The sequence below is a fragment of the Gavialis gangeticus genome, unplaced genomic scaffold (genome assembly GCF_001723915.1).
Source record: "Gavialis gangeticus isolate Ggan-Ray unplaced genomic scaffold, GavGan_comp1, whole genome shotgun sequence".
In the NCBI taxonomy this organism is placed as follows: domain Eukaryota; kingdom Metazoa; phylum Chordata; order Crocodylia; family Gavialidae; genus Gavialis; species Gavialis gangeticus.
Genome location: NW_017729025.1, coordinates 94,354,848 through 94,375,957, shown reverse-complemented (window position 1 = coordinate 94,375,957; position 21,110 = coordinate 94,354,848). Strand labels below are relative to the sequence as shown.

The 21,110-nt window shown below is 45.8% G+C and overlaps 2 protein-coding genes and 1 long non-coding RNA gene across 5 annotated transcripts in view; 1 reads left to right on the top strand and 2 right to left on the bottom strand.

Moving 5' to 3' along the window:
- The window catches only part of ZFYVE26 (zinc finger FYVE-type containing 26), an 89,908-nt gene extending 85,851 nt beyond the window's left edge, over positions 1-4,057 (top strand). For all 3 annotated transcript variants that reach the window (XM_019519192.1, XM_019519191.1, XM_019519189.1), the window contains 3 exons: positions 357-539; positions 1,237-1,281; positions 2,958-4,057. In XM_019519192.1, coding sequence (XP_019374737.1) covers positions 357-539; positions 1,237-1,281; positions 2,958-3,167 — 438 coding nt within the window. In that variant the 3' untranslated portion in view covers positions 3,168-4,057. The remainder of the gene's footprint in view (positions 1-356; positions 540-1,236; positions 1,282-2,957) is intronic.
- Positions 4,058-7,187: 3,130 nt separating this feature from the next.
- Positions 7,188-17,622, bottom strand: LOC109298864 (retinol dehydrogenase 12-like). Its single transcript, XM_019519193.1, has 7 exons — positions 17,465-17,622; positions 15,706-15,824; positions 14,751-14,906; positions 13,698-13,802; positions 12,943-13,152; positions 11,901-12,090; positions 7,188-8,919 (listed from the first exon to the last, which is right to left on the bottom strand). The coding sequence occupies exons 1-7, from the start codon at positions 17,539-17,541 to the stop codon at positions 8,817-8,819; spliced, it is 960 nt and encodes a 319-aa protein (XP_019374738.1). The 5' UTR covers positions 17,542-17,622; the 3' UTR covers positions 7,188-8,816.
- On the bottom strand, positions 9,466-11,885 carry LOC109298867. Its single transcript, XR_002097721.1, has 2 exons — positions 10,576-11,885; positions 9,466-10,030 (listed from the first exon to the last, which is right to left on the bottom strand). It is a non-coding gene; the product is annotated as an uncharacterized LOC109298867 (long non-coding RNA).
- Positions 17,623-21,110: the final 3,488 nt, after the last annotated feature.

Genomic DNA, 21,110 nt, shown 5'->3' with positions numbered 1-21,110 from the left:
CCAAAAAGTATAGGAGTTGAGAGCCTGGTATAGTATAGTAGGAGTAACCCAGGAGACCATCCACTTCTGTAACTTAGCAGGAACTCAGGAGCAGAATCTGGCTGGTGTGGGGGAAGAACAGATTGCCTTTGCCTTTGCTGCCACTACAGAGGTATCTTTGTATGGGTCTGGTGTTTCAGAACAAAATGGCATGCAGGAACTTCTTGCAAGTGTGTACCTTAACATGGAGCATAGGAGTGGTAATGGCTGTTTGAACCATGCCAAATGCTCTTTAGGTCACCAGAATACAGCTCCTCAGCTGGCCTGATAGGATGTGCCCTGAGTGACCATGTTCCTTTGACACTTGCCACCTTCAGGACTTCCAGCTGGAGGCTATGGCTGTGTACAGTAAAGTGGCCAAGCAGCTGGTGAAGCAGCAGAAATACAGTGAGATCCGGCAGCTCCTCAAGTGCGTCAATGAGTCTGGAGTTGCAGCCAAAAATGATGGGGATGATATCATCCTAAACTGCCTGAATGAGTTCAAGAATATTCCCTCAGAGGTAAGGCTGCCCCCACCACACTGCCCTTCTCAAGAGAAATAGGCAAAGGAGAAGCAGGCTATCTATAGTCTACTGGGAAAGAGGCCATCAGGCTCTTCATGCCCCTTAGTTTATATGTGGTGGTTAAGAATTAGGTGCATGTTCACATGATAACACATGGCTGTTCAAGGGGGATAGCTGGTCTACCTGCTGCACATTCCTAACCTTCAACTGGCCTGGAGCTCTGCAGCAAGTACCTGTAATAAATCCCCTTCTGTGGGATCCTCCCTATGGTTGCTTTTTGAGGTAAGGAGAAGCTCCCTTCCACGCATGTCTTGCTGGCAGAGATGGTGAAAGAGCAATGCCAAAAGTGTGTTCTCAGGATCTGCTGTGTATGTAGGGAAGTGCCCATTGAGGCTGCCCTGCCCATGACATAGCCTTGACATTGCTGTGGAGAATGGGGATGCTCCCTCTGCTTGAGGTTGCTTGGAAGGGAGTGGAGGAAAAGCTGTCCTATCGTGGTCCCTGAAGACAGTGCATAGATGTGGGCCCAGGGGTAAGCAGACATAAAGGGAAGACTTGGCCTTGGCACCTTGTGTACCTGGTTGTGAGCTCGTTGACCACTTACCTGTGCAGTGGTTTGGTCCCTGATGAGACAATGATTTGCAAATCATAATCGCTGTTAATTTATATCAACCACTTTCTTTTCTGGGTGCAGGATCTTGACAATCTGATCCAGGATATGGAAAGTGATGAAAACAAGGTGAGTAAAGCCTGGTGGGCAGAACCTTGAACCATTGGCAGGAGCAGTGTCTGGCACGTGCAGATTTGCTCCTTAGGCTCTCTGCAGGCAGTGCTACCACTACTCCATGTTCCACGCTGACTCCATAGAAAAGTTTTGGGGCCTGCTTGTTAGACCTTATTTGTAGATATATCTGTGCCTCCTTTTGATACTGAGAACACAAGGATGTTACAATAGACTTGGAAACCTTTGATTGTTGTCTATCTTCCTCCTCCCTTGCTTTGTAGTGGGTATCCCTGGGTTTGACAGTGGCATGGGGAATTAAAGGCAGCTTGAACAATCACTTGGTTCCATTCAGTTCTTTGCATTGATTTCTCACAGGCTTATTTAATTTCTTAGGCAGCTGATGGGGAATCTGGTGAGCATTCAAATCATTGTTGTTCCAGGAATCTAGTTTCATTGGGTAAACACCTGGTACCCCCTCTCTCTCTCTGTTTTGACAGCTTTTCTTTTTTTCAGTGGAAGTTTAGGATGCAAATGCATGAATCATAGGCACTATTAAGTTCTCTACTCCTCTTTAATACAAGGCTCTCAAATGGTTTTACATTTACATATGAACAAACTGGCCCAGAGTTTAAGTGATTTCTTAGTCCAAGGTCATAGAGTATAAATCAGTGGCAGAGCTGGGAGTCCGGACTTCTACCAGACTTGCCATTTTATATAATGTGAGAAACTGTTTAATTCTATTGCAAAAGGCTTAGTAACTAAAATGACCCCTTAGGCTCAGACAGTAGGAGAACATGTGTCTATGAATGTTGGCTGTGGAAATTTGGAGGTGTTTAAACATGAACTAAATCTAATGACCACAAAAGCATCAGGATTTTTAAGTATTAAGGAAGTACCGGTCAGTAGCAACGGCTAACAATATAAACAGACATTGTCAAATGTCATGGATCAGCTGTGCTGAGATATATCACCCAATCATTGTCCCATTGATGCTATGGGACAGTGCTCTCCCAGGGCTTGAGGGGCCAAGTCCTATGCACCCTGGGAATTTCTGCGTAGAATGCGACCCCTCAAGCCCTGGGAGCAGCTGTCTGGCTTTCCCTGCTTCCTGAGATGCACCCCTGGGATCTCGAGAATGACTCAGATTGGTACTAGCTTTATTGTGGCCATGTTGGCGTCATGAGAAAAGGCATGGACATCTGTTTACAATCAAAGGTTTCACCTGTTCTTATTCTTGAAATTGCCACTCCTATACCTCTCTTGCATCAATATGCATGCCCTCTAATCCTACAGCCTGATGAACTGGGTTTCCCAGTAGGCCCTCATTCAAACCTGTCAGGGGCGACACATAGGGGGTGCACATGTACCCCCTGAGTGTGGCAGGGCACCCCCTACAAAAAGGCAGTGCCTGGGGGCAGTTGCTGCTCACCACCCCACTGCCAACACAACTGGTGGTGTCTGTGGGCGGTCCATGATCCCTGCTGGCCACTGCCGACACTCCAGGCAGTGGCTGTAGGTGGTCGCCGATGCTTGGTCAGCACTTGTGGCCCCAACAGCACTGGCGGCATCTGTGGGATCTCCCCTGCTTGCCACTGCCGTGCCCCCCCCAGCCACCGGGGGCATGAGTCATTCATCGAACCTGTTATAGGTTAGAACTGTTAGAGGTTTCAACTGCTGGCTTTTTGTTTCAGATCCGAGCCTACCTGCTGTGCAACAAACTGCGTTCTGCCTACCTAGTCTCGGTGAGGCAAGAGAACGCTAGAGCTGTTCAGCTGGTCCAGCATGTACGTCAACTGGCTGAGGACAGTGGAGAAGATGTTGTACAGACCATCTGTGTCCAGTGGCTTTCAGTACACCAGCCCAAGCCAAGGAACTGGCTGTCCCAAACCACTAGGAAATAACTATACAGCACCTGTAAAGGGAAGACTGAATATGGCACAGGGATGTGCAGTTCAGTGATCTCTCATTGAGAGGGAAGTCTCTTGACTGGCTTTGGTGGCAAGCAGGAGATGTTAATGTGCCTCAACTAAAGGGAAAGGAATTACTTCATGCAAGTGCCAATCTTGTGTTGTGGTGACCAACAAGCTCTACCTCAAGGGGGTGTTTTGTAAATGTTAAATCTGAACAAACAGGACTTAAGGATGATGGAGAAAAGCACTTCTCCTGTGTTTTGAAAGGCACTAAACATTGTTGGCGTTTTGTTTTAACCCAGCAAACCTGTGTATAGATGATGACAACCAAATCCCATGTCAGTTCAGCATAGATTGTAGCAGACTCGTTGATTCCTATTATCCAGAACCATTTTATAGAAAATCCATAATCACGAGGTGGGAGAAATTTTGTTTCCACTTGCATAGATTTCTGACTGAATTTTTGATGCGGCTTTTTAAAAAGGATCTATACTAATTATTATCACTAACTTTTTTACACTAGCACAATGTGCACAAATTCCTTAGTTGGTTTTCTGAAAGGTAGAGGGTGGTTCTATTTGGGAGGTTTCTGTGTGCGTTCACATGAGCAGGTGTTTGCCTACAGGGCCCTTAATGAAGAGAGGCAGTCCAAAGGGATGCATTTCCTCAAGAAAGGAAAACTTTTAAACTAGGGCAGGCATGTTGAACGAATGACCCATCTCTTTCTTTCCTAACTTATCCTCCAAGATTAAATTGCTTTGTAATAGGTATGGCATTGGATGATTGAAAGGACCCTTTTTCTCTTCATTTTTCTTAGCTGGAGTAGATACCAGCTGAATTAGAGCATTTCAGCACAGTGGGAAATGTAGCTTGCTTTAAACAACGAGCCTTTTAGAGATGTGGCGCATGAAGGCCTATCCCAGAATAGGCAGCACTTGTTCTCACTACAGCAATCTTTCTCCTTCAGACAGTTATACACTTTAGACTGACTTTTTTTTTATTAATAAAGCTGTATTGCTAAGGTCATCATATGGCCACACCCTTGGTCTGGAATGAACTGGAGATGGGCAGAAACCAGTGTGGCTCAACTAATGTTCCTTCAACAGTTGTTGCTGCAGAGTCTCTTTCTCTAGGTGCCTGCTGCTGACTTGAAACAAAGCAAATGCCACGTTCTCCCAGTCCACTTTAGTTGCCAGGATGCATCTCTAGTGTGAAGTGGCTTTATTCTGGGATATTGGAATAGGCTGCTACTTCTCTGCTGCTTTTATTCAGAGAGAAGAAATGAGCAGCAGACATGAGGATTTTTAAGTGTTTCTAGCTCTGGCCTCCCCAAAAAACGCCTATACTGACACTGATGCAGTCTGTTAACTTTTACCTGTGGAGAACCCCATTTGTTGTTATATAGCAACACCTAGTGCACTGGTTCTTCACTTGCCCCAAATGCGGTGTTTAGTTTCTGAAGTTCCACTACATGAGGAGGCCAATGAATATAATAGCACCATTTTTATACTTGCTACACCAACAAAGCATAGATCTCCAGGAAAATGAAAAGGAGGTAGTTAATCTTCTCTGGAGTGTTTCGTGACCACTGTCCCACTGACGTGCCTTGCCCTGCTGATGATGCTTAGCTCCTTGGAGTGTGGCGTCAGAGGAGCTAAGCAGTTGGTAGTGACTACATTTAGCTTACAGAATCCTCCACCCCCAGTTTCAAAGAGATCCCAGTAGTGAGCAAAGCTAATAAAAGCAGCTTTTATCATTCTAGCCAGACTGAACTAGCTTTCCACTGTGTTGCAGGGTCAAGCTAATCGTAAGCATATGTTGGAGTAATACCACATTGACAAGTACAGGGGAGAAGTTAGTGCTATTAATGGATACCCAGATAAGCACAGCTGTAGTAATGATTTGCCTGTTCAAGATCCTCCCACAGCTCTGTATTATACAGGGGAAAAAATGGAAACTGCCACATTGAACAGTTATTTCTGTCTGCCTTTCTGCTTGACCTCTTTGCACTGTACTTTATGCACTTTATACAGTGTTTGTTGCAATTTGATAGTCCTTAACTCAGTGTTATAGGGATCCTTTTTTTCCTTATCAGCAGAACTGGAATTTCAATCCTGACACAAACTGGCTTGTATCATGAGTATTGTGATTATTCATGGGCTTAGAAACCCCAGGCATCAAATTAAGTGGAGCACTGACACTTAGAAGAATTTGTATAGTGGTGACTGGACTGTTTTACAGTGAACAAAGGATAATAATAAATATTATTAGAAAAGATCTTTTTTCTCTGTCCCTCTTTATTTTACTGCTAGCCTGTTTGCTGTTTTGGGAGTATCTAGTCTGCGGATACATCTAGCTCAGAAACTAAATACCACGTTTACTCGCATACCGCACACAGCTTCCCCACCGCAACATTATCTATTGAAAACTGGTGTCGTGTCTTTAGCAGAGAAGCTGATTTTTCTTCTCCTAGTAGCAGTAGTGGCTACTGCCTTCTCAAAAACAAGGTCTAATTTGAGGGTGTGAGGCATACTTGAAAAATTGGGTAAGCAAAAATGCCCGTTGGGTTGTTTAGACCAGGAAGCCAGTACATTGTGTTTAATTGTACCCTGCACTTCCTAGTTGGGACAAAATGTGAAATTTGAAAGCACTTCAAAATTTAATGAGGGAGCCAGTGTACAATTTGTTTCTTATGCTAGATTTACAAGTTCTTAACCTAGTTTAGTTTTTTACCTAAAGCCATTGGAAGATTGTGGAACAACTCGTGTTACTTAGCAGTATTGTTTCATACACCAGCCTGTTTTGGTTAAATTGCACCCTATTCCTTCAGAAACATGACAGCATTTTGCAATGTAAGTCACCCAATCGGTACAGCAGCCCTGTGGGATAATCCTAATAAGCTTATAGTCCCCATTTTGGTGCTTAAGCCTAGCAGAAGCAGGCTATGATGGAAGCCTATAATACAGCAGACACTGAACTCTGAAATTTAGTTCAGAATGCTTCTAAATAGTGCTACATTAACCAGTCCCTCTCTTGCCCTCTCAGAAACGCACCTCTTCTTCCTCTTTTTAATAGTTGGTATGGAAAGGGAAGACAATCTGAGTTGGGTCTGTTTTTGTTTTTTATTCTAAACACATTATAGGACCCTATCTCCTGCTCACCTCTCCCCGTCTTGAAGAATAATTTTGACTTCCAAGGCAGGCTTTTGCGATTCCAATCTACCGAGGAACCCATGAAGAAGTTCTGAAGTGCTCTGCTATCATGACTTGCTTGTATACCTGGGACCTGCTAGTGTGAACTCCTGTGAATGGGGGACTTTTGCAGCCTCCCAAGCCCATGTTCAGGCTGCCAGGCAAAAGCACCAATGCAAAACAGCTTTATCACAAAAACCTCTAGATGAGCTTCTCTCCATGGAACACTTGAAACCAGTGCATCTAGGCACATATTACACTTAAGATGCGATTAGTCTATTAATCACATCTTAAATAGTAACCCAGCCACACATTCCAGCATTTAGTGATGCCACAAATAGGGAAACTAGCTATAAAAATATTACACTTTTTGTGTGCTTTTTTTGTGGTTGGTTTCTATTGCACCTTAAACTATGTGGCAGAGTTGGGACTGCACTAGGATCTCCAAATAGCCCCAGGGCCATCCCTTCCACTTGATGATCTGCTGACGGTTGGCTGGGTAGGGGACTGCACCAGGGCTTGGACTGGCTCCAGGTCAGTCCCAGTCAGCTGGCGGTCAACTGCCCATCAACCAGCTCCAGGGGGTTCACTGGGGTCAGTTCAAGTCCCAGTACAGTCTTGCAGCCAGACAACAATCAGCTGAATGTTGGGCACCTGTCTTAACTTGGGCTGGTGCAAGGGGAGCTTGGGATCACAATCCCAGTCTTCCTCTGCACTGGCATGGCAGGAAGTACAACTGTTGGGATGGAGGATCAGATCCCATTGTGTTTTTAAATGAATGCCTACCACCCACTCAAGAATAACTAGATAACACATGAAGGAAGACCTAAAACAGTGGCATCAAATGGGAATTGCTTTATTTAGTAAACCTCAAGAGATAGCTGGGGCTTGACTTGCAGTGCCAGCCTCCAGCCAGAAAGTTGCTGCTAACTTCACAAAGAAATAAAAACCTGTTTCTTAAAGCAAATGCTCTTCAGAAGTGACCATATTATGGACAAACTTAAAATGATGTAGATCATCTCCCCTGATTAGAAAACCGCACCAGCTGTGCTACCCTACCTGAAGTGAGAGTCTTTAGGCATGTGACCCATCCAATAAATTATTTGCGGTTGGGCGTACAACACAGAAGCAACATTGCAACTTGGCAACTGTTTCTGTGAGTGTTTGGCTTTTGTATAGGTGCAGCAGTTACAAACTTGCCCTTCACAATAGAACAAGACTAAAGTGTCACTAGGATCATATGGCAGCCTTAGCCATTCTCTTCCTAGACTTACTGGGCAGGACAATGTCTTTGTAAAATGAAGTATGCCCTGTGGCTACTGCCACTTTGGACTAGGGCTGATCCCTCCTTGGCCTGCCTACTGCACATGTAGCTTCACTTCTAAGAGCTGCTATCAGGTGAGCAAACTCAAGAGTGTGGGCTTGAATTCTAGCCTGGCTAAGTAGATGACAGTTCCTAGCATTAGACGTATTCTGCATAACATACTCTTTATGTTCCCTGCTCCCCTTCTCCACAGGCAACTTCCTCCCTACTGTATTCAACTGTAACACTGTTCCAGTACATGTCTTTTTTACTGTCACAGTATTATGACCTCAGTGTAGAACAGTGTAAGATATGTTAAACTTCTCTCCTTCTAAAAAAAAAGTAGGTCCTTTGGCAGCTCAGCACAGCTTGTCTCTTGCAACCCACATTAGGTGGAAGTGACAAAAAGGAGGCATTAAGTGCTTACATCACTCTTGAGTACTTCGGTCTCAGTCCCTAAAGAGTTAGGGAGTAGTGTTTTTCATTAACTGTGTTTAAACAGTGCATAGCACAATGAGACCTTAGTAGAAGGTTCAAGTGATGGACAATAATGAAGGCTACAATTTCTCTCTGAAAATTAAGAAATTGTCCCTTTGTGATACAGCCTGCCACTCAGAGAGGAGAATATCAAGAATCACGGAAGATGTGGTTCAGCTAGATATGGCCTGAGGTGCTATGTCTCCCAGCTAAAAGAACCTGCTCCCAAGTCCTATAGCTGAGATGACCAAATGGCTCAAATTGCTAGGGAACATCTCCAACTGACCTGGTTACAGTTGGGGTTCAGGGCTGCAAAAAGACCCTTCCAAAAGCAAAATCTTTATGTTGCCTTGCATTGCTAACCAAAATAGCCTGCAGTCCCTCTTCTAAGCTGGCCCTGGGGAAAGAATGCCAGCTATGGGATAGCCTGGGAATGCAAATCAAAAACGGTGAGAGAAGATGCCAACTCACTGCATTTCTGTCCTGAACCTCTACCCATTGGTCTCATTTCTTTTAAACATAAAATATTTACACGTTTTAAGTTATATCCAAAAACCACTGGTAGGGCAGCTGGATGCACCAGGTGTTGTCAGGTGGACCCGTTTCCAGTTCCCAGATGAGAAGATCACCAGGAGCCACGGAGTCCATCCAGCTATTAATTTCTACTGTTCAGTCCCACTGGATGCCCAGGAGCTCACAGCTGACTTTCCAAAGCTTCTTTGCTGTCTCGTCATCCCGGCCATGAGCAGACACATATGCTGGCTGACAGTCACTGCAGAACAAGAGAGGAAGCTTTCATCAAGGGCTCACATCTGGAGCAGCATGGCTAAAAAGTTGCTGCTAACACCTGCCAGCTAATCGCTTTCAAATCCAATTTAAAAATAAAGAGGCTGGGAAATTACCTAGCAGCATAGCTCAAGAAAGGGGAAAGAGTAGAGGCTGCTAAGGAGTCTGGCACACAGAACCTCAGCTTCTTGGTCAGTGTTGGAACCGGAGGTGGTGTTGGAACTGGAGAGGAGAGCTGGCAAATGAAAGCTCACTGCGACCCCTGTAGGTCCAAGTTGAGTCCACTGTTTGAACCTTTACAAAAGCCTTAAAGCAACAGCCCAATACTACAGCAGCATACCCACCTTTCAGGGAATTACCATAAAAGTAAAGGGGGAGATCATTAATGTGTATGGTTACAAAGCTCCACACACTTCTAGGGATCACATAAGCCTGAATAACCCATGGGTAGGTGGCCATGGGGAAGGGAGGTGATGATGGCCCTTTCATGCCAGAAGCACAGGTGGGCAATAAACTGTGCTTGAAGCCAAGATGGGAGAAAGGTTTATTTTTCATACAGATGTCAGTTCCCAAAAAGACACTGGGAAACTCGTACCTCAACGCATTCCCGTCAGGAGCTGGCACTTGAAGGTAATTTTCCAAGCCACCACGGGTCGTGTAGGAAGCTCGTGGTGAGAGGTTAGTTGTATTAGCCTGTGTCCCCACTTAATAACCAAGGCTCTTCTATGTTTTTATAGTCTTGCTCTCTTACAGGAATGATACAGATAAACTGATATCACTAAGAAAGACAGTTCCACATTTACAGACTCGAAAGCTCCTCAGGAAGAGCATGGGTGTGACTGGAGAAGTCAGAGTCCTTTATTTTTTAAAGTACGTTAAAGCCTCAGCGTAACCTTCTCTCTCTTGGTGGACACGTCCCTTTGGCAAATATGTAGCCATTGTTATTACAGCCTTGTCAGCCAGTTTTCTCCCCAAACCTCCTCTGCTCGTTACTTCCTCCATTCCCCCTCTTTGTTATATAATGCCTGCTGAAAACAGATTGTATGCACTTTGGAAGAAGTATCATGTTCCCATCTCTAGTGTTGTACAATAATAACCTGAGATCTCAGGAGAAGAAAAAAGAGAAGAGAAGAGAAGGAAAGAGAAACTCGTCCAGAACTGCTAAGCCTTTTTAGAACATGCCCAGGAAGATGGTCTGAGCGCGGGAGGTGCTTTGGAGCTTAGGGACCTTGCCATTGCCTAAATATGGACAAGCCGTTTCTACTGCTCGATTTGTTCAGGTTAAAAAACCCCCAATTAGACTGTGGAATGCACAATAAAGTGAAAGGAACATTAGAAACCTCCCTCAGTTTTTGGAACTAGGCCCCCTGGCCTACATTAGCCCTATATACCCACACTTCCTCTTCCCTAATCTTGGGCTGATGAGTCAGTGTTACCCCAACCAAAGCCTTCAGGGCTCAGCAGAGCTCTTGGATCCCATGAATGGTCATGCCAGGGGCTGGATACAGTGATGTCCAGTGTCTACCCACTTACCTTCCCCCACACCCTCCAGCTAGCACCCTATACCTGAACTGGTCTGTATACTGTATACCCCCAACTCTTATCCACTGCCTCCATGCCCACATCCAGCAGTCCAAATAACCCAAATCCACTTCCATCTTCACCAAGTCTCCTCTCACCTACCTCCTCCCTACTCCAAAGATGGTTCCACAGCACACCTTTCCTTAACCCCACACTTGGCCTTGCAATCTCTTCTTCAACCGTGGTCGACTGATGTTGCCCAAGACTGACAGGCTGCTTTCCCTCAGCACATTTGCAGTTGCATGTTTGCAGATCAATTTGCCTACAGAAGCAGGCTCGGCAAGGTGTTTCCTTCCCTTCCCTCCCACCCCCACTCCCCTTTCCTCTCCATGTTGGAAACACTTCACCGTTACACGTAATGTATACACCTGCCCCCGCCACAGTCTGGCATTCTCTGCTGCAAAGGAGAATGCCAGAATATAAGTAACCTATTACTGAAAAGTTTGATTATAGTGGCAATTTAAATAAGGAAGGAAGATTAGAACTGATGGCAGAGGCACCAAACATCTTGAGATTTTCACAGCTCATCTGGGATGCAGCAAATAAAAGGGACACAAGCTGTCCCTAAAAAGTCAGGGCAGCCTCTAGCTATTCCATGCCTCCTCTCTCCTACAGAGGTTATCTTAAATACTAGTGATGATTGTACTTGGCAATCAAGTGACTAGAAGCTCTTCTAGAGTAAATTCAGTACAAAATTAGACACAAAAAAGAAATTAAGCTGCTATTTTGCTGATTGTATCTTTCCTGAATTCACCAGTTTCCTCCTTTAAGAGCCTGAAATCCACTTAAAGTTCACAAGCTCTGGTGTATGGGACAGCCAAGATTCATATATAGAGTATTTATCTGCTGGGAGATATAAGCAGTCAAGGGAGGATTAGGGGCTCTCTTTATATAGCCACAACACATCAGGACAGTGCAAACATCACACCTGAAAAATCAGGCAAATGCACATACTGCACTAACTGTGGAGCAGTCACAGGAGAGGGGATACAGATAGGAGTTCTGTCTCACATATGCTGCAATCAAGCTCATGCCAAGGGTCAGTTTCCCTAGCCAATTCCTAAATGTGATGTGGTCCCACTGACTGGAGAGCATAAAGGTACCTCTGAGTGAAGTTGTTCAAAGGCTTTCTCAAAGCCTAACAGGGGACAGTTCAATGATTCTGGGCTGGGTTTTGAAAGGGAAACCAAATAAGAAAGGAGGAAGGTGTTGTGCAGGTTGATTGAGAAAATTTAACAGAGATCTGGGCAGCATCACACGCACAGGGGTTTCCCTACCAGGAGCTGCCCATAACATACACAGCAGCTCAGCACTTTGTACTTAGGAAAATCAGGCTGCTTTGAGAAGTGCCTGGATTAAACTCTTTGGCCAATAACTTTCACCCACCTGAAATACTGTCCTGTCACGGATTCCAGCTCCTCTGCTACTGCACAATAAATGCTGGTCTGGGCTCCTTCTTGTGGAGTCTTCAAGAAGAAAGAAAACATCTTCCACAGCAGGGACACTACAGATGAGTACCGGGTCAACTCAGACTGCACAGTGCCAGGATGCAGCGCATTTACTGTGACTCCAGTGCCTGCAGCAAGACAGAGGAGTATAGTTCAAATTAGACCCTGCTGAAGCATGCAAGGGCTTTTTTCCAAGGGAAAATGTAATATATTTCCTTGTTTTACCTGTGTACATCTTAAACATTAGGGAAACAAAGGCCCAGATGTGATTACAGGTAAAAAATGAAGTTCCCTCTTACACCTATTTACTAGAAAACAGGGCAACATCCCTGCCAGTTGCAACCACTGCCTAGAGGGAGTGTTAGGTCTTTATAAAGCAGCCTGCGAAGAGGCATGAATGCCAAAATACTAGAGTCTTGTCTCTTGCTTTTGAAAAAAAAACAAACAAAAACCCCCCACAGAACCCCTCCAGTTTACCTGGTGCTAGGCCTATAGATAAAAAACCTCCTTTTCCATTTTTCTAACCTGTATTTAAGACAGCTGGGGGCACTGCAGCTTTTTCACTGTGGATTTCAGTACATATGCCAAGCACAGCAGCATTTAAAACCTTTCCAATAGCAGCTCTTATAGTACAGCTGAACCTTTATCTGGATGCAGCTTGTTCACAATTTTGTTTTTTGGCAAGAATTAAAAAAAGACCCATTCATCTGAGCAAGGCCACCTCCTGCCCTTGCCTTTCTACTGTGGGTATGAACATAGCCTGAGAGCTCCTGGCTCCTGAGGATTGACTACATGGGCTCCCTGCTCTAACCACCTGCCAGGGCCCAACCAAAGCCACTCACTCACTCCCACCTTAAATGCCATGATTTCTAAACAGGACCTAAAATGAGCCTCTTCCTAGAACCATCTCCACACCCCAAGGTGTGAGAGACTGAATAATATCTCAGCTGGCATCTGGTCAGCTTCCTTCTCAGACTTGCCTTGCAGCCTCCTGGCCAGCTCCCGCGTGAAGTGGACATTAGCCACTTTACTTTGGCAGTAAGCCAGGCCCCGTTGGTAGAATTTCTCCCCTTGGAGGTCATGGAAGCGGATCCTGCCCACGAGATGGGCCAGTGAGGACACATTTACGATGCGGGCTGGGGCCGACTGCTTCAGGCGTTCCAAGAGCAGGAAGGTCAGGAGGAAGTGACCTAGGAGAGAGGAGATTGCGGATACTTTGTTCTTCTTTTGTGCCTTCCTGACCAGAATCTCAAGAGTGCTTTGGCACACTGAGGCAAGCCATTATTTACCCCATTTACACATGGCAGAAGCAAGGTCTGAACATATCAGTGCCCAAATTTTGGGTGCTCAACTTCAAATAGCTAGGGCTGGTGAAAAGTGGCAGTCCCAGCTGATATGTTCAGACTGTGTATTATAGTTTTTATTATTTATATCTAACCTTATCCAGAAAGGCTCAGAACAGTCTACAATAAATGACAAACAACCCAGGACATAAGTTTCTGTAGTATGCGACAGGCAGCTTCCTTCACTCTGCTCCTTCTTGTGAAATTTAGGACTTGCCCAAAAGCATTTAGGGTTAGGAGATGCTCCTCTTCAATTATTTCCCCAGTGGAAAACAGTTTCAGGAAATGGGGATAGACTCCTGGAGATAGAGTCCCACATTGAGTTTTGTCATAGAATTTAATAAAACCTCCTACCCAACCTTTGCCTGCCCTGGTGTTACTCAGTCTCTTACCAAGGTAATTGACTCCTAGATGCATCTCAAAGCCATCCACTGTCTTGGCATAAGGGTGCAACATTACTCCTGCATTGTTAATGAGAATATGGAGCTCTTTCTCGTCTGAAAGGAACAATGGAGAGGATGGGACATTAAGCAAAGAATCAGACAACCACCCACATCTAAATGGAACAAATCAGCCACAGAACTGGGGCAGACTAAGCTGCTGCCATCTCACCTCTCCAAAAAAAGAAAGACCTCTCTCATCCCAACCTATTCCTACACCCTCTACAGATGTCCCAGCATGGAAACAAATGGTATCTTTCCAAGCCAGGGGCATGCAGGCAGGGAATTCAGTGTCTGCCAAAGCCCAATAGCACAGCATGCCATCTCTCTGACTTGATTTTATTTATTCTGTGAGTTTTGTAGACTCATTTATAAACTCATTTGAGTTTCCAGCATCTCTAAAGTTAAATATCAATAGACAACCTTTACGACTTACCAAAAATTAAGACCAGCATAACAGAATTCCAAAAGGTAGTGCACCAGAAACTAGAGAAATCACATCAATTTACAGAACACTTCTACAAAATAAAAATATTGTACCTACTATTACTGCTAAAGTAACAAGTTATTCTGTTTTTTTATATTTTAAGATTCTTTTTAAACTTTGTACACAGTCAGTTTTATGGCTTCCTCAATTTATGCTGCATTTCAACAAAACAGCAGATAAGATAAGATAATTAAGGGGGAAGAAAGATAGATCACAACCACAAATACTGGAAGTGAATTTAAAGACAATACTTGTGGCTCATTTTCCTTTAAAATTAGCTGGGTTTGAAGCTGAATCTCCTCCATCTATTTCTTTTCTCATGAAACCTACAAAAGGCTGATAGATGAGCCCAACCAGATTATGTGCTCATGGGTGGTCTCCCTTTTTTAAATAAGGTCTTTTTAAACAAGCATCCTGCTCAATCCCATTCCTATTTTAGTTCGACAGAGCAGAGAGCTACTGTTGACCAAACATACTCACCTAAAAGCAAAGGCAACAGCACCCAAGGAGGGCCTTACCTGCTAGAAAGTTCTCAGCAAACTGTCGAATAGACTTAGTATCCGCCAAATCCAGTTTCTTCATAATTACTTGCTGGTTTCCTGTCTCAGCTCGGATCTCACAGGCGGCCACTTCCCCCTTTGCTGTGTCTCTGCAGGCCAGAATCACTCTGGCACCTGTACAAGGAAAAGGAAGAAGAAACATGAGCCAAGAGCTGGGGGGCAGCATGGGGAGCAAGTGCAAAGGCAAGCCAACTGGCTCCCCTAAGGTACACCATGAGCAAGATCAGGAAATTCCTCAAGGGGATAGCTGTCAGGCAGAGAGCCTTTACCCTGGAAGTTCTTGGCTCCAATCCAGCTCAGCTAGGGAGCAACAAGCAGTTACTGCCATCTCAAGACTGCTCTCGGGCTGTCACACAAGTCAGAAGAGGGTCCATCCAACTCCTCCCAAGTTGTAGCAAGATTTATAGCAGTGGAGCTAAGTGGGTTCCCAGGCTCCCCTAGTTGGAAACTCATGAGACGAGGGATTTCCAAGACTCTTCAGGAAAGTTCCAATGCAGAAGCTTTCTGTTTCTTATGAACTACGTAACTGCTCCTGCATTATAAGCTCTGAGTCTGGAGTCCCAACAACATTGGCTTCAGCACTGAAAGCATTAGGCCCCACAAACAGTAAAATTATGATCCATTAAAAGGGACCTGCTTCCAACAGTTACAAGTTTAAGTGTTAGGTGGGATCTGTCATCAGGCTACAACCCTGGGCTGCATGGAGTTCTGGTTTAGTTACTAAAACTTAGTCAAGACATCTTTCAGTTCTGCTTCACCAAGTGAGAGGAAAACCCTGTGTAACCCAGCCTCCTGAGCCCAGGATAGCTGTAGAGCAGGTGGGTGTCCCCACCCTGGTCCAAGAAGGCAATGTTGACAGATAATGTAAAGTACAGGGGACGGGTATGGGAGACGTAGTGGATAGGTGACTTGCCTCTTTTTGCAAGATCTCTAGCTGTCTCTTTCCCAATGCCTGTGTTGGCCCCTGTGATCAAAACGACCTTCCCATTCAGCTTAGCCTTTGACTTACAAATGGCTCCTGCAAAGTAATTCCTAGAATAGAGAGAAGGAGTCATGGAGGATTCGTCCTGCCCCTGTGTCCTCCTCACTGGGTTTGCATGAATGACTGTTGTTAGAATAACTGGAGACAATACAACATTTACATGAACTGATTCCAAGTTCCCCGTTTCATACATCCCTCATTCATAGGCCTCATTAGGATTTGAAGCCAGCTGCTTCTCTCCTGAGGCTAAGGTCTATCTAGCATATTTCTTACGCCATCACTATACATGGTCAAGGCATCTTTGATCTCAGTGCACATAATCCCTGCCACCCCACAGACAGTGGTCCAACCACTGCACATTTAGCAGGCATTTTCTGTGATAAACATTTGGTGTACTAAATGTCTTGCTGAGCTGCCTAATCAGCCTGGAGTGGTGAGAGTTACCCTATTGGCTGCTAGGATCAGGTTTCTCTCAGTTTATCCAATAAGCTTCCTCTCATCTAGACTCTCCGAGCCAAAAGCAATGTGATTGAAAAAGCAGGAGATAAAAAAACAAAACAAAAAACAATTCTTTCCTGACACGTGGTTTTAGGACTAAAATACAGGGCCAGAGGAACGCCTGGTGTAAGCTGACTATGGTTATGGCAATACGGTTCAACTGAGGAGGAAATCTGACCCTTTTCCTGTGTCTTCAATAATTATCGTTCTGTTTCGTAGACACTTAACATTTCTGAGAGTAAGCTGCTCCCTTACACAACAAAAATTTAAGAGCGGCTGAAAAGGCAGTGCCAGGAAAGGCTTCCCCTCCACTCCCATCTCTGGCTTTTTACAATTTCATTGCATTGGTTCAGAGAGTCTAGATGCAAGGAAGTAGTTCACAAGGCACGTCAAACTTTAGGCACAGCATTAGCATAAGGGAGGATTAAGTTACTGCCAGCAATTCAGGGGTTTGATGTCCTTCATTGAAACCCAGTAACCAATATTGAGAATCATAGAAATTAAGGCTAGAAATAAGTGGTAGGTCTCAATCCAGTTCAAGTTCCAGGCTGAAGGAAAGATGATTCCCTACCATACACTTCATGCAGAATTCCAAAATCATTTGTTATTTGTCTAGTGAAGTCAAACAAGAAATGAATTGCACCTATATGAATTTACTAGAGCCTTTTGGAACCAAAAAGACTTTGCTTTTCATTAATCATCTTCCCTGAGCTTTTAAGGTCATAATATAGTAATGGTACTAGGCTATGGCACCTTATGGCTTTTTAAAGTGCTAGACAGCTATTAATACATGACACTTACTAACACTGTTGTAAGTAATTAGTTCCATCTTTACAGATGAGGAGCCCAAAACACATATAGAGCTTGATCAAGACTACTAAGCAAGTCAGTACCACATTTAGGCTTAGAACCAAGTATATCCTGACTCCCTGTTAACTGCTTTAATTGTCACACTGTTACTGTCATCTCAAGACACAGAGGGATTAAACTTTAGACTCATGACTAACGTACTAAGTCAGGTGCTTTGCACCCTGGAACTTCTGCCCATATCACTTTCATCACATACTCCTCCACTAAGTCCCTATGACAAATACACTGATCTTCCTTCTCTTCCAACTATTCACAGAGGTATAGAAGTGCTAACAGACCATTAAAAATGTTACAAGCTAACCGACCAATCTTCAACACAGACCTGATGTAGGGCACTAAAATGAACAAAGAAGGACCAAAGACGATTCCCAGAAGGGTTCCCAAGATGACGAGTATCATTGTTGCTGTTCCTGCCGCAGGCTGTCATCCAGCAGAAGCGATCGGAGAAGCTGGGAGGGAGAATTAAGTATAGGCAGGGACCAGAGCATTCTGGGAGCAGAAGTCTAAACCGCCCACTATGTGCGCAGAAGGGAATAGTACTGTATGCTGGGAGTTGTAGTCCAGCAACGTAAACAGTGTAATGTCTACTGTATCACTGAAAGAAAAAGGAGAGGGATAGAGGCAGTGTGAGGAGCACTTCTACCACTCTTCCCCTACTAAATAAACAAAGCCGGTGGCTGCTGTGGCCCCTAGGATGCTGGGGGCCAGGGAAGCTGCGGCCATGGTGCTCCTGCATCTGGGAGCCTGGCCCGCATCTGGAGCGGGGCTCCAACTGGCCAGGCTCTAGTTTTGGGCAGTGCATGCTAGCGCCACATGCGCCACCTGCTTTTTCTCCACACAGGTTTTTTTCACCCTGGGACCTCCCATGGTCAAAACCCTGCCCCACGCTGCAAGGTAGCAGCACAGGGAATGCCTGAATGCACAGTGTGCGGCACCACAGACGGCTCTGCTCGGGTTGCCAACCCTCTAGGATTGCCCTGGAGTCTCCAGGAATTAGATATTCCAGGGCAAATTGGGGTACTATGGGTCAGGTTACAGGGCATTGGGGTGAAAAGGACTTGGTAGTGGGGGTCGACTACAGACCCCCACACCAGGGGGACGAGTTAGGCCTAGAGTTCTTGAGACAGCTCTCAGAGGCAGCGCGCTCAAAGGACCCGGTCATCATGGGTGACTTTAACTTCCCAGACACCTGCTGGGAGAAACAGGCAGCCCAGTCTGCCCATTCACAAAAGTTTCTAACCTCCTTACAGGACCTTCACCTGTCACAGGAGGTGTGCGTTCCCACTAGGGGAAATGCCTTACTAGACTTGGTACTGGCCACAGGGGGCAACTTGGTGGGGGATCTGCAGGTGCAAGGTAACCTAGGGGATAGTGACCACCTATTGATAGGGTTCACTATCTGGAGAAAGGTGGGGAAGATAACTAGTAGGGTGGAAGTGCTAGACTTCAGGAAGGCCAACTTCAACAAGCTCAGGAGATTAGTTAGGGAGGGACTGACTGGTAAAAGCCTTGGAGAGATGGGAGTCCAGGAAGGGCGGGCATTTCTCAAGGGACTAATCCTGCAGGCACAGAAAAGGACCATCCCAGTACACATAAAAGGGGGCAAAAAAGCAAAGAAATCCTCTTGGTGGACCAGGGAAATCCAGGAGAGCCTGGAGGGAAAAAAAGAGGCCTACAGGCTGTGGAAGTAGGGGGCTGCCACCAAGGAGGAGTATACCTGCTTGGCTTGAGCTTGCAGGGAAACAGTAAGGAGAGCCAAAGCATAAATGGAGCTTAGGCTGGCAACAAACGTTAAGGATAACAAAAAGTAATTCTTTAAGTACGTAGAAAGCAAAAAGAAGGTGCAGGGTAACTTAGGGCCCCTTCAGGATGAACTAGAGCAACTGGTAACAGATAGGATGGCCAAAACAGAGCTTCTAAATTATTTCTTTGCATCTGTGTTCCTGGACATGAATACAAAATTGCTGGGAGGAGCAGTCAGCCAGGTCTGACCACTCACATAGGTTCCTTGCTGAGATACAAGACCTCCACCTAACCCAGGAGGTGCACAGTCCCACCAGGGGGAATGCCCTGCTGGACCTGGTCCTGGCCACAGCCGACAACCTGGTGAGGGGACTCCAGGTTCTCAACCACCTGGGCAACAGTGAGCATCGCCTACTGGAATTCACCTTCCAGCGCAGGGTGTCAAAGGCCTGCAGCAAGGCAGTAGCCCTTGTCTTCAGGAGGGCCAACTTCAACAAGTTGAAGAAATTGGTAGAAGAGACATTGCAGTCCTGGAGAGTAGGGGAACTAGGTGTCCAAGACAAGTGGTTGTTCCTTAAGGAGACGATCCTCTGAGCCCAAGGGGTGACAGTCCCAATGCAAGTCAAAGGGGGCAAGAGTGCTCAAAAGCCCCCTTGGCTCACCAAAGGCACTCAAGAACGTCTGAAAGCCAAAAAGGAGGTGTACATCCAGTGGAAAGGAGGGGCTATCACCAAAGAGGATTATACCTCCATAGCATGAGTTTGTAGGGAGTCTGTTAGGAAGGCTAAGGCGGAGACGGAACTAGGGCTAGCAACAAGGATCAAGGACAACAAAAAGTCCTTCTTTAAAAACATAGCGAGTAAAAAGAAGGCACCAGGCAACGTGAGGCCCCTGCAAGGTACGCTTGGCAATCTGGTGGTTGCACTAGATGAAAAAGCAGACCTTTTTAACAAATGATTTGCCTCCATTTTTCTGAGCAGGGACCGGGACTTCTCCCCCACCGAGATTCAGGACAGACTCAGGAGTGACTCCACCAGGCCTAGGGTTAGGAAGGACCGAGTTAGGGAACTTCTGGGGGTGCTGGACATGTTTAAGTAAGCAGGTCCAGGCACTCTCCACCGTAGGGTGTTGAGGAAATTGGCAGGTGTCATTGCGGGGACCCTGGCATGGCTTTACGAGCACTCGTGGTGCTCTGGTGTGGTACCAGAGGACTGGAAGAAGGCCAGCGTGGTCCCCATTTTCCAAAAAGCGAGGAAGGAGGACTCAGGAAACTATAGTCCCATTAGTCTTACCTCGGTCCTGGAAAAAATTGTCCAGGAGAACATCTGCGAGGGACCAACAGGGGAAATTATGCTTGGGGCAACCAACACGGGTTCATTAGAGGCAGGTCCTGTCAGACCAACCTGGTAGCCTTCTACGACCAGGTCACAAAATCCTTGGATGCAGGTGTTGCTGTGGACGTAGTCTTTCTGGACTTTAGGAAGGCCTTTGACACTGTCTCTCACCCCATTCTCATAAAAAATTAGGAGACTGTGGTGTCAACACCTACACAGTCAGATGGGTCACAAATTGGCTGGAGGGCTGCACCCAGAGAGTGGTGATGGACAGGTCATTTTCGACCTGGAGGGATGTGGGCAGTGGGGTTCCCCAGGGCTCGCCAATGTGAGGACACAGTCAGTAAGGCTAACTGCACCTTGTCATGCATCCACAGATGCATCATGAGCAGGTCCAAGGAAGTGATTCTCCCCCTCTATGCAACATTGGTCAGGCTGCAGTTGGAGTACTGCATCCAGTTCTGGGCGCCCCACTTCAGGAGGGATGTGGACAGTATTGAGGGGGTCCAAAGGAGGGCCACTCACATGATATGGGGGCAGCAGGGCAGGCCCGATGAGGAGAGGCTACGGGACCTGAAACTGTTCAGCCTCCACAAGAGGAGGCTGAGAGGTAATTGTGTGGCCACCTACAAACTTATCGGGGGGAGGCAGTAGCAGCAGCAAGAAATAGGGGATATAATGTTTACCAGGGTGCCTGTTGGGATAACTAAAAATAATGGCCATAAACTGGAAGAGAGCAAATTCAGATTGGACATCATGAAAAAATCTTTATAGTGAGGGTTGCCAAAATATGGACTAAGCTTCCAAGGGAGGCGGTGCTGTCCTCTTCCTTGGAAGCGTTTGAAAGGAGATTGGACATACGCCTCGCTGGGGTTGTCTGAGCGCATGTGC